This window comes from Odontesthes bonariensis, chromosome 3 (genome assembly GCF_027942865.1).
Source record: "Odontesthes bonariensis isolate fOdoBon6 chromosome 3, fOdoBon6.hap1, whole genome shotgun sequence".
NCBI lineage: Eukaryota > Metazoa > Chordata > Actinopteri > Atheriniformes > Atherinopsidae > Odontesthes > Odontesthes bonariensis.
In genome coordinates this window covers 43,910,309-43,922,588 of record NC_134508.1, presented here as the reverse complement: position 1 = coordinate 43,922,588, position 12,280 = coordinate 43,910,309, and the positions used below count along the sequence as shown (strand labels likewise).

At 38.6% G+C, this 12,280-nt stretch overlaps 1 protein-coding gene across 3 annotated transcripts in view; it reads right to left on the bottom strand.

Annotated features, from left to right (window-relative positions):
• Nucleotides 1-7,500: 7,500 nt before the first annotated feature.
• LOC142377607 (calcium-dependent secretion activator 1-like) overlaps nt 7,501-12,280 on the bottom strand; it is a 452,862-nt gene continuing 448,082 nt past the window's right edge. For all 3 annotated transcript variants that reach the window (XM_075461876.1, XM_075461875.1, XM_075461877.1), the window contains one exon: nt 7,501-8,973. In XM_075461876.1, the coding sequence (XP_075317991.1) occupies nt 8,800-8,973 (174 nt within the window). In that variant the 3' untranslated portion in view covers nt 7,501-8,799. The remainder of the gene's footprint in view (nt 8,974-12,280) is intronic.

Sequence of the window (12,280 nt, the reverse complement as noted above, 5' to 3'; positions counted from 1 at the left end):
TTAAACTCACTCAAATCAGCGTTTCTGGAACCGAAAACTCAGGGTTTTCTATCTCAGAGTAGATCAACTCAGAGATCAGGAATAGACTCAGAGTTGGTTGAACCTGCTTTGTGAAACGGACCCCAGTTCTTTCTATCTCTGTCTAGTTTCTTTTTCTTTGCTCTCCCTCTTTCCCTGTCCCGCTGTCAGGTTCGGCACTATTACATGTAAAATATTGTAACAAAAATAAATAAATAAGCAGTACTTGGGAATCAAGGGGTGCTTTACATTCATAAAGTTTCCCATGGCAAAGTGAATGTGTTTGGCATAAAACTGTATTCAGATTACAATTCTGCTGCCTAATGCTGGACAGGACAAGGGGAAAAAAAACCAAAACGTAGCCATTCTGATTTTCATTTCAAAATGGTATTCTTATGTTCACTCCAGGCACATCACCAGAAAACTTTTTTACCGGGGCATGTGTCCCTGTAAACATGCGTTGTGCCCCTTCAAAAATTCCCATATGCATCCTTCAGACCACACTAAGACTGATGTGTCAAGGAAGAATTACATAGACACGATTTTCCCTATTTCAACCACATAACCTACTTTAGCCTGCATAGGTTTACTAAAGAGTGAAGTGAAGAGGTTGTATTCGCAGGTGCGTCTGTGCATGCTCAGCAAATGGACCGCCTGTGACGCGTAGCGTGCAAAATCAGATTTGGAAGGCAAGATACTTTGGCCTGCAGGTCATATTTATCAGCGTAGTACGCTACATGAACCACTACACATCTTTAATCTACTTGTAGCTTATGCTGGTTGTAACAAAGCTGCTGGGCCTCGCTACCGCTACCATGAATTGCTAGCCCATGGCAGCACCTTTGGGGTCTTTGCCTCCTGTCAGCTGTCTTTCCAATGTGTCACATGGTCTTTCCCTTGTTGTCAGCTGCCCTATTCACAGCAGTCACTAGCTAGGCTAGATTTGGATTTAAGGTAAACACAAGAAACTTGTGCAAAAGAAAAAATGGACCAGACTCTGTGAATAATTTCCTACAATCCCTATATAGGGGCCTCCATAACACCTCAGCAGTGCCACAGGCTGATTGCCTCCATGCCACGCCGCATTGAAGCAGTCATTTCTGCAAAAGGATTCCCGACCAAGTATTGAGTGCACAACTGAACACAATTATTTGAAGTTTGAATTTTTTTTAAATTAAAAACACTTTTCTTTTATTGGTCGGATGAAATATGCTAATTTTTTGAGATAGGGATTTTTGGTTTTTCTTTACTTTTTTGCCAAAATCATCAATATTAAAACAATAAAAGGCTTGAACTACTTCAGTTGTGTGTAATGAATCTAAAATATATGAAAGTCTAATGTTTACCAGTACATTACAGAAAATAATGAACTTTATCACAATATGCAAATTTTTTGAGAAGGACCTGTATATATCAGAGAGAAACTGCCTTCAGAGAGATAACAGTTGAGGTGGAAAAATTGAAGACCTTGTTGACAACAAATCATGTAGTCCTGAGCATGTCAGCATTATCTTAACCCCTCCTCATCTACTTTATGTCTTTTAGGAATTGGGAAATACTTCAATAATTTGAAATAATTTTAGGGGCATGCGATGAAAGAGGATACAGGGAAGCATTAATTAGTGTTATAAAAAAAGCATCTACTGTGTGTAAAATAATGTTCTTTTTAAATCCAGCAGCTAATGAAGGAAATAGTTTATCACTTCTTTACAATTGCTCTAAACAGAGGCTCAAGCCATTTTGGTGCCCAAGGCAAGAATATATTTTTTCTCATTACCGCAACTCCTTAACAGTTGGTACAATTAAAATATATCACATGGTTTCTGAAAGTAGAACACAGGTAAGCTAATTATTGGTCATAAGAGGGTTTTTTTCTTCGTTTTTTTTAAGGCTTGCAGCAGTGCCCCCTTCAGCAGCTAGTGCCCAAGACAACAACCTATATGTTCTATTCCAAGAACCGGGTCTGGCTCTTAATAATCTCACTCAAGGTATATGAATCAAGATGTGTATAATTTCCACCAAGCTGTTGGCTTCTAGATAAGATATGATAACATTATGCTACAATCAAAATAATTATATAAAAAAAAAACATAAATATGTAATGTAATTGAGGAAAACAGACAGAATAATGCCTGATGACAACAGTAGAAAAAAGTGCACGATGGTTGCAAAATGTGCCACAGCAAATCATACCTGAAGAAAAAAAACATTTGTGTGGGAACATTTCTGATTAAAACAGATATGCTCAATATAATGGGACTGTGGGGCCGAGAATTATCTCTTGACATCAATGATGTAATGACCTAGGCCTTAGCCATCTCATTTTCTAACTCTGATACTGGTGATTCCTAAATTGAATTTACTTTTCCCTCTTGATGTATAAGAGAATATGCCCTTTCGTCTTGCCTGAACATTGTGTGATCTTTCTTTAAACTCTAAGCTATTATTTTCATGGAAAGATCAAAAAGTAATCAGTGGGCTTGTCATCCCCACTTTAAGCCACAATAAGAAGGTTTTGGTGCATGGAGAGTGAAACATCAGAGGCTTTACGGCCCACAGTTATTAAACAGATCTGACATTTACTTATCCTCTCAAATGGCAGGCAATTTTGACACTCCTGGCTCGCAAACCAGCCTGGCAAAACAAGCACCTTCTTTGGGTTTAAGCCTACTTTGTGTTGATAATTTTTACCTTAAAGAAACCATGATAAACATTCAAATTAAAGGCTTCACAGGAAATAGCAGAACACTTTATTTGGCATCTTGAGTATCTACACATCAGTTGACTTCCCTTCCCATTTCATTTTCCTGTTGGCATTATTCACACTTATCATGTCAGAGATGGCTTGATAAGCTGAATGTACTGCCAGACTCCTCACAGCACAGCAACAGCCTGTCAGCGCTTGGACTCCAGGCCAGTTCTTGCTGTGATGGTCAGTTGGAGATTATTTTTATTTTGATACAGTTATCATTTTCCATTTCCCCACTTGATTAAAGCTTAAAAGCAAAAGCAGCTCAGATCGTGCCAGCGTAAATCTCCAGGCTCATTAATCCACCCTGGTGTAGTCTCTTGCACAGAGCTTCCCAATTGTGTCTGGATGTTCACGGGGAAATTAAATGAATGATACTCAAGAGTACAATGACATGGCAGATTGGATGTTAAAATAGATAGGCTGGTTTGTGTTCTTGGTGTTGATTGTTTTTCATTGTATTGGATACATCTGTAGAGACCATTAAGGTCAAGAGCATTTTCTTTTTCTGTTTAATCTGAATAGCTCTACCTCATTTATTTTCTCTCTTTCATCCCTCAGCATAGTTATAATAATAATAATAATAATAATGACCATTTTCTGATAACCTTTGAGTTTACATTACTTGACTATACAGTTTCTGAGAAGAAATGTACATATAGAAGGTGTCTATCAGAGGATGCTGTAACCAGATTTAAAGAATTAATTCCATCATCCTTTTCTTCACTGCCATGTGCAGATATGACAGAGGACGACTACCTAAACTTTACTCCAGCAGCACTTGACTCTCTTGTTGACAGCACTATAGTTTCAATGCGTACAGCACTGGACAATGTTGCCCCTCTGAAAAGGAAGGTAATCAGTCAGAAGAGGTTGGCTCCTTGGTATAATTCACAGCTGCATGCTTTAAAGCAGACTGCAAGAAAGCTGGAGAGACAGTGGCGTTCCTCTAATTTAGAAGAGTCTCAGTTAGTCTGGAAAGATAGTTTAATAACGTATAAGAAAGCCCTTCGTAAAGCTAGAACTGCTTATTATTCATCATTGATAGAAGAGAATAAGAATAATCCCAGGTTTCTTTTCAGCACTGTAGCCAGTCTGACTAAGAGTCCGAGCTCTGCTGAGCCAGGTATTCCTTTAACTCTCAGCAGTGATGATTTCATGAGCTTCTTTATTAATAAAATTGTTTCTATCAGAGAGAAGATTGATGGAGTCCTTCCCACTATTATCAGTGATGTATCATCAAGTACAGCAGCTTTAGAAGTATCTTTAGAACCTGATTTGTATTTAGACGGCTTCTGTCCAGTTGATCTCTCTGAACTAACAACAGCAATAGTCTCTTCTAAACCATCAACTTGTGTTTTAGACCCAATCCCAACCAGACTGTTCAAGGAGGTTTTCCCATTAATTGACACTTCCATATTGGATTTGATCAATCTGTCTTTGTTGACAGGATATGTACCTCAGACTTTTAAGGTTGCTGTAATTAAACCTTTACTTAAAAAACCTACTCTTGATTCAGAAGTGTTAGCTCATTATAGACCTATATCCAATCTCCCTTTTATGTTGAAAAAATAGTTGCAGCTCAGCTTTGTGATCATTTACACAGAAATAATCTGTTTGAAGAGTTTCAGTCAGGATTCAGAGTGCATCATAGCACAGAAACTGCACTGCTGAAAGTTACCAATGATCTCCTCTTAGCCTCTGATAGCGGACTTGTGTCTGTGCTTGTCCCCCGCCCCCCCTCCTTTCTGTCTTCTCAAACCCCAGCTGGTGGAGGCGGATGGCCACCCTTCCTGAGTCTGGTTCTGCCAGAGGTTTCTTCCTGTTCAAAGGGAGTCGTTTCTCTCCACAGTCGCCTCAGGCACGCTCAGGACGGGAGATTGGACCGAAAAAGAAAAGTTTCAGTGCAATCTGTTGGTTTCCTTATTGTTTTTGAATTGGCTCTATATGAACGAATTGGATTATTTTATGAATAATTGATTACAATTAATTGAACTCCAATTGGCTTGAATTGGACTTTATTGTCTAAGTGCCTTGAGATGACATTTGTTGTATTTGGCGCTATATAAATAAAAATTAATTGAATTGAATTAATACATTGTATTTATAACGCACTTTACATTTACAACAAAATCTCAAAGTGCTAAAGTTAGTTAGTTGACAACCTTAATTTCTGATTTTGAACAAGTTGTGCGTAAAGACGAGAGATCAAATTTTGAAATACAGTACAGTACAGTATGTCATGTCCATTTTAATTGACCATATGATACCTTCTTATAAGCTCTTTGTAGCGATTTCTGTAATAGAAGTATGCAATTGAAAGTGCTTTTTAAGTTTTTTATCAAAACATGTTCGAGGTCTTAACACAATTTTACACCCAATCTGTCAGTGAAATCAAAATGGGCTCCTTTTCCACAACATTAGCCTCAAACCTGGTTTATCTACTGGGCTCATAAATCTTCTGAGGGTAGATGTAAGATGCATGCTCCGCAGTACAACTGACAACAGGACACTTCCAGGAGAAGTTGAGAAGCTTCATTGGTCTAGCGGAGTGGATGCAAGTGGGTGAGGCTGTTTTTTGAATAATTCAGTTAGAGATGCACGGGCTGCCTATTTTTCAAAGCTGGTTCCAAAGAGTATCGGTAATCCTAAAGTGTTAATTCAAGATTCATGATGATTTTTTATGGTCATATGCACATTAGAAACACGTTTCCCTGTACAATGAAAAACTTACTTTACTGTCTGCAAGAATGCCAGTCAAAGGAGTAAAAAAATGTTATATATAGTAAAAAAAATCCAATATAAAAAATCCAAATAAACAGAAGAAAAATAATGATTATATATACACTGAATAGTGCAAAAATCAATGTAAACAGATTATTGGTATTGCAATTTATTAGCTGTTATGGAGTCTGATGGCAGTGGGGAAAAAAGAGTCCTTGAGCCTGGTGGTCCTGCATTTCACACTTCTGTACCTCCGGCCTGAGGGCAGAAGTGTGAGCAGTCCATGTTGGGGGTGGGTGGGCTCTCTGATGATGGAGGCAGCTCTCCTGTGGACTCTGCGGTTGTAGATGCTCTGCAGGCGTTTGTGGTCCATGACAGTAGCACTGCCCCACACAGTGATGCAACTGTTTAAGATGCTCTCAACAAATTCCTGAGGAAATCAGCCGATATGCCAAACTTCCTGAGCCTCCTCAGAAAATGCAGCTGTTGTTGAGCCCTCTTCACCAGCTGTGTGGTGTTCTCTGTCCAGGTCAGGTTCTCGCTGATGTGCACCCACAGGTATTTGAAGGCGCTCACCCTCTGAGATGAATAGTGGCTGATGAGGTCTCCTCGCCTTCCTCATGTCCACTGCCATCTCCTTGGTCTTGTTCGTGCTGAGGGTGAGGTTGTTGTTCTCACACCATGACACCAGATTTAATTGACACCATGAGTGATATTGCTACTCCCGCTCCACCTCTGTCCTAGTTATTTAAAAATGAAGATTGTGAACATTTTCTTTCTTTCTTTGTTAAAAAAGTCAGTAATGTGAGAAACAATATTTCTTCTTCAGCATCTTCATGATCTCTTCCTACTCTAGCTCAGTGTGTTATTTTAGAACATTTTTATCGTTCTTTATCTGAGTTGGTCAGATTAGTTGACACGATGAAAGCATCCTCCTGTCCTCCTGATATTTTACCATAATCTTTGTTCAAAATTGTATTTCAGTCTATCGGCCCCTCTGTGCTCACTATAATCAACACTTCACTGGTCAAGTCCTGTTTATTTTAAGAATGCTGACTCACTGCATTCTGAATCTGAATCTACCCACTCTCAAAAAAATCCAAACTCAAACCGTATCTTCTGAGCAGCTGGAGACCAATCTCAAGATGACCATTTATTGCTAATATTTTAGAAAAGGTTGGGGCTAAGAAGCTTACAGCTTGGCAGTTGTGTCTGTAGAATCATTGTCCACCCTCTTCGACCTCCCTGGGTGTGTGTGTGTGTGTGTGTGTGTAAGAGAGAGAGAGAGAAGACTTTCCCTTATATTTCTTTGACAAGCCTCTTTTAGAACAATCATTAATTGATCATCTTGTGACATTTGGGCAAATAACTACACGACTAGTGTTTTGCTTTCTTGTTTTTTTTTGTTTGTTTTTAATTCATGCTTTTCCTGGAAATTAGTATCATCCAGAGAGAAAGCAAAAATTCAGCCAGTTGATTTTCTAAAATTTAGTTTTCCTCTTCTTCTAGGAAGGATTTTTCCTACCTTCCATCAAATAAGTAAAAGACATCCTGCCTTCTTTTAATTTGAGACAATATTACACCTAATCCTCCTGACTTCACTCTGAGCTTCCAAATTTAGCTCCGGATTTTAATTTGGTCATTGCAGATTTGATCTGGGGCAATTCTTTCAATCTTCTTCTGAACAGTAATATCAGCTCTCAAGATAAACGATGCTTTAATCCACAACATTAATCTCAGACTGCAAGTCTTAAGAAAATGCTGTTGTCTGGAAGGTGAGGAGGTCATGGCTACAGATTAACAAATATGTATTTTATACAGTCTGCTGTCACAAAAATCCCCGTCTACCTCAATGCTCATACTTAAAAAATTAATTCATACCCAGATAAACAGGATTGGCGATTGCATTTTCTGTTACCAATACAGATACATTTTAGAACAATTTCTCTAGACTTCATGGAAAAAACAGCAATAAATGACTCACTCTTCTATTCATCTTTTATTCAAATATCTTTGTAAACCATGGGTTTACCTAGAAACCAGAGCCCTGGTAGCTTCACACAAGGAGCAAAAACACTGTGAGAAGAGAAAACCATGTACATGCATACAGAATTACACAAAAAACTAGAAGTATCACACAAAAAACTGCTAAAAGGACTTAATTTAAAACAATCCAATATAAATTGTGGATAAGTCAAATACATCCTGATATGAAGCACAGAGCAGATAAAAAAAAGGGTACATAATAGATAGCTAATCCATTTAACTCTTTAAACCATTTTTGACTGAAATAGAAAATTAATTAATTTTCAATTCAGAATTGAACTGAATTGAATTAATAATTCAATTGAATTAACAATTCAATTCAGTGTTACAAGTTGTCTGAATCCTATTCCAGCTGCCAGTAGGTGAGAAACAGGTTATACCCTGGATAGGTCCCCAGTCTCAGCTGAGGCCTTTTGCTGGGACTTGCTCTCCTCATGCATGCGTTTATTCTCTGGAGTACTGGCTTTCTGGGAGATCATGATGAAAACTTGACTGGATTTTAAAGGAGCCTAAACACTTTTCACAATCAAATATCAAATTCAAATATCAATTTTCTCATTCTAAGATGTCCCTTGAATTTGTGTTCATTTTATAACAGCTTAATCTCTAATATACATTTGATTATTTAGTTGACATTCAGGTTCAAACATTGTTCAAAACATTTTGACATTTGTTTGTTCAAACTTTGTCCACTCTAACATTTACTGTTGTTTAAAGATCCTGGGCTTCTGCATATTTGTGCACATGTTTTTGTTTGTTTTCTGCCCTGTTCTCTCCCGTTATATGGATATATGCAGATCTCCAGTGATCTAAATAGACTTTCACCAAACTTTTATCGGTGAGTATATGAACGTATTTCATGCCAGAAATAAGGTCCAGGTTTAAAAAAAAACAAACTTCTTCTTTAAAAAGTAACATTAGCATATACACTCCTACACTGCTCAGGCTCTTTTTGATATTGTGGAAACTTGCTTTCACATTCAAGCACAATCATTCACCTTTTTGTTTGTCTTAAGGTACTCGAAAAATTAAAGCTTTATGGGCATTGACAGAACAGACTTAAATTGCATTAAAATAAAATCTATGCATTATTCTATTGTTTTAATTGTACCAGAAATCACAATATGAAATTAATGAAAGAAAAAAATTGGATGTCATGAATATCTCTTTTGACCTCATGAGAAGGCTGTGTGGGTTCTCAGGTAATGTATCTCACCCGCTAAAAAGCTTTGACATTCTTGTAATTATCAGGCCCTTTTGTTCTATTCTTCATTATCCTCTTCATCGCTATCCTTCATGGAAATGCCTTGCATCCCTCCTTCCCTCACTGATGCAGTGGCTTCTTCCAAAGTGAGACGGTTTCTCACCGTCTCATACATTTTGCTATTCAAAGTAGACTCCAGCACACCTTGAAGACGGAAGTCACGATATTTTTTCTGTCAAAAATAGAATAATAAGAATTAGAACTCAAGAAATGACTTCAAAGGTTTGTGAGAGATGTGCTCTGTGACAAATGTCAAATGACATAGTGTTAGCAAAGGGACACTGATCTCAGTATGCCAAATCAATTGTAAGCTGACACAGGTGAGAGACGGGTGAAAAATGAGAGGCAAACCATCGATTTCACCTCTGATGCAACCAGAAAACTCACTGTACTGCTTTAATTATACTAAAAATCTTGGAATTATATATTTTTTACAAGTTGGATAGTTGACAGGAAGCATTAATTATATTCAACAATAATTAAGATAAAAATTTAGAGAAATCTAACAAAAGACATGTATGTGCATGGTGGACAATACAATACAACAAACAAGCGTTATCTGTGTCTTCCAATCTGGGTGATAGTGACAAAGGGTATATTTACTAAATGAATGAGTTTTCTCAGGTAAACAATTACATCAATGAGGGTGTCCTATTCTACAAGTGAGAGCTGATCTACCAACATAGGTGTAACCAGCAAATTCAAATAATGACCATAGCAGTTTACCAAATGCAGTATAAACTGGCACTTAGTCACCCACAAGCAGACCTTTAGATAGTCAGGAGGCTTCACTTCATCAACAACACAGATACAGATTTTTTAATACTATTTAATAGTTTCATTTGTCATAATTATACATGAAATGTATTTTGGTGTCTTTACTCCAAAGAAGAAATATGTATATACTTATCATACATACATACATGAGCGCTGACACTTTGCGGTAAGACGTATTGCAACACTCCATGTTACCTTGTTTGTGTACTGTGGAAATCACTTTTTTTCTGTCTATAACTTACACAATTTTGAATAGTTAACCTTATAGCTTACCGTTCTGTTCTAACACACTCCTACAGATATTTATTTAGTCTTTATTTTCCCTTTTTAGCGGTGCGTCTGGTTATCTAGCTTAGCATGGCTACCAGTTCTCTCCCTCCATCTCCTGCTTTCACCTGCTCCATGTGTCAGATGTTTAGTTACTCCTCTGCCTCCTTTAGCGATAATGGTACATGTAACAAATGTAGTCTTTTTGTAGTTTTGGAGGCGAGGTTATCTCAATTGGAAGCTCGTCTCTGCACTGTTGAAAATCAACCGATAGCGAGCCAGGTCCCTTTAGCCAGTGTGGAGCCACCTAGCGTAGCTAGCTCAATTAGCCTCCCCCAAGCAGAACCTGAGCTGCCAGGATTACAACGTGGCTGGGTGACTGTCAGGAAGAGGCATAGCTCTAAAGTCAAGCCCGTTGTTCACCATCGACCTGTCCACGCTTCAAACAGATTTTCCCCACTCAGCGACACACCCGCTGAGGACAAAACCCTGGTAACTGGCAGCTCTATAGTCAGAAACGTGGCAGAGACACCAGCGGCCATAGTCAAATGCATTCCAGGGGCCAGAGCGGGCGACGTAGAATCCTATTTAAAACTGCTGGCTAAGGATAAACGTAAATACGGTAAAATAGTTATTCACGTCGGCGTTAATGACACCCGGTTACGCCAATCGGAGGTCACTAAAATTAATGTTGCATCGGTGTGTCATTTTGCCAAAACAATGTGGGACTCCGTAGTTTTCTCTGGACCCCTGCCAAATCTGACCAGTGATGACAGGTTTAGCCGCATGTCGTCCTACAATCGCTGGTTGTCTAGATGGTGTCCAGCAAACAACGTGGGCTACATAGATAATTGGCAATCTTTCTGGAGAAAACCTGGTCTGATGAGGAGAGATGGCATCCATCCCACTTTGGAAGGAGCAGCTCTCATTTCTAGAAATATGGACGAATTTATTTGCCACCCTAAAACATGACAACCCAGGGGTCAGAGCAGGATGCAGAGTTGTAGTCTTACACACTTCTCTGCAGCTTCCCACCTGCTGCTACCCACCCAATCAATTAACACAAAAGGAGCAAATCCTCTTGTGCAAAAAAACCTAAAACAAAAACTTTTAAATGTGGTTTGCTGAATATCAGATCTCTCCTTTCGAAGTCTCTGTTAGTGAATGAGTTGATGTGTGATCATCATATTGATATATTTAGTCTTACAGAAACCTGGCTGCAGCAGGAGGATCATGTTAGCATCATGTTAGCATCATGTTAGCATCATGTTAGCATTAATGAAGCAACTCCCTCTGACTGTTTAAATGTTCACGTTCCTGGAACCACAGGCAGAGGAGGAGGAGTGGCAGCTATCTTCAGATCAGGGTTACTAATCAGTCCCAGACCCAAGATTAGTTTGAGCTCTTTTGAATCTCTGATTCTCAGTTTTTCCCAAAGTGGAAATCCCAGAAACCTCTTGTGTTTGTTGTTGTGTATCGTCCACCTGGCCCTTATTCTGAGTTTCTGTCTGAATTCTCAGAGTTTTTATCCCAGTTAGTGCTGAGTACAGATAAAGTCATTGTAGTGGGTGACTTTAATATTCATGTAGATGTTGAAAATGACAGCCTGAATATGAACTTTAATTCTATATTGGACTCTATTGGATTTTCTCAGAGTGTTCACAGACCGACTCACTGCCTTAATCACACCCTTGATCTTGTTCTGACTTATGGCATTGAGAGTGAACAGTTAACAGTGTTCCCTCATAACCCTGTCTTATCTGACCATTTTCTGATAACCTTTGAGTTTACATTACTTGACTATACAGTTTCTGAGAAGAACTTTACATATAGAAGGTGTCTATCAGAGGATGCTGTAACCAGATTTAAAGAATTAATTCCATCATCCTTTTCTTCACTGCCATGTGCAGATATGACAGAGGACGACTACCTAAACTTTACTCCAGCAACACTTGACTCTCTTGTTGACAGCACTATAGTTTCAATGCGTACAGCACTGGACAATGTTGCCCCTCTGAAAAGGAAGGTAATCAGTCAGAAGACGTTGGCTCCTTGGTATAATTCACAGCTGCGTGCTTTAAAGCAGGCTGCAAGAAAGCTGGAGAGACAGTGGCGTTCCTCTAATTTAGAAGAGTCTCAAGTAGTCTGGAAAGATAGTTTAATAAGGTATAAGAAAGCCCTTCGTAAAGCTAGAACTGCTTATTATTCATCATTGATAGAAGAGAATAAGAACAATCCCAGGTTTCTCTTCAGCACTGTAGCCAGTCTGACAAAGAGTCCGAGCTATGCTGAGCCAGGTATTCCTTTAACTCTCAGCAGTGATGATTTCATGAGCTTCTTTATCAATAAAATTGTTTCTATCTGAGAGAAGATTAATGGAGTCCTTCCCACTATTATCAGTGATGTATCATCAAGTACAGCAGCTTTAGAAGTAT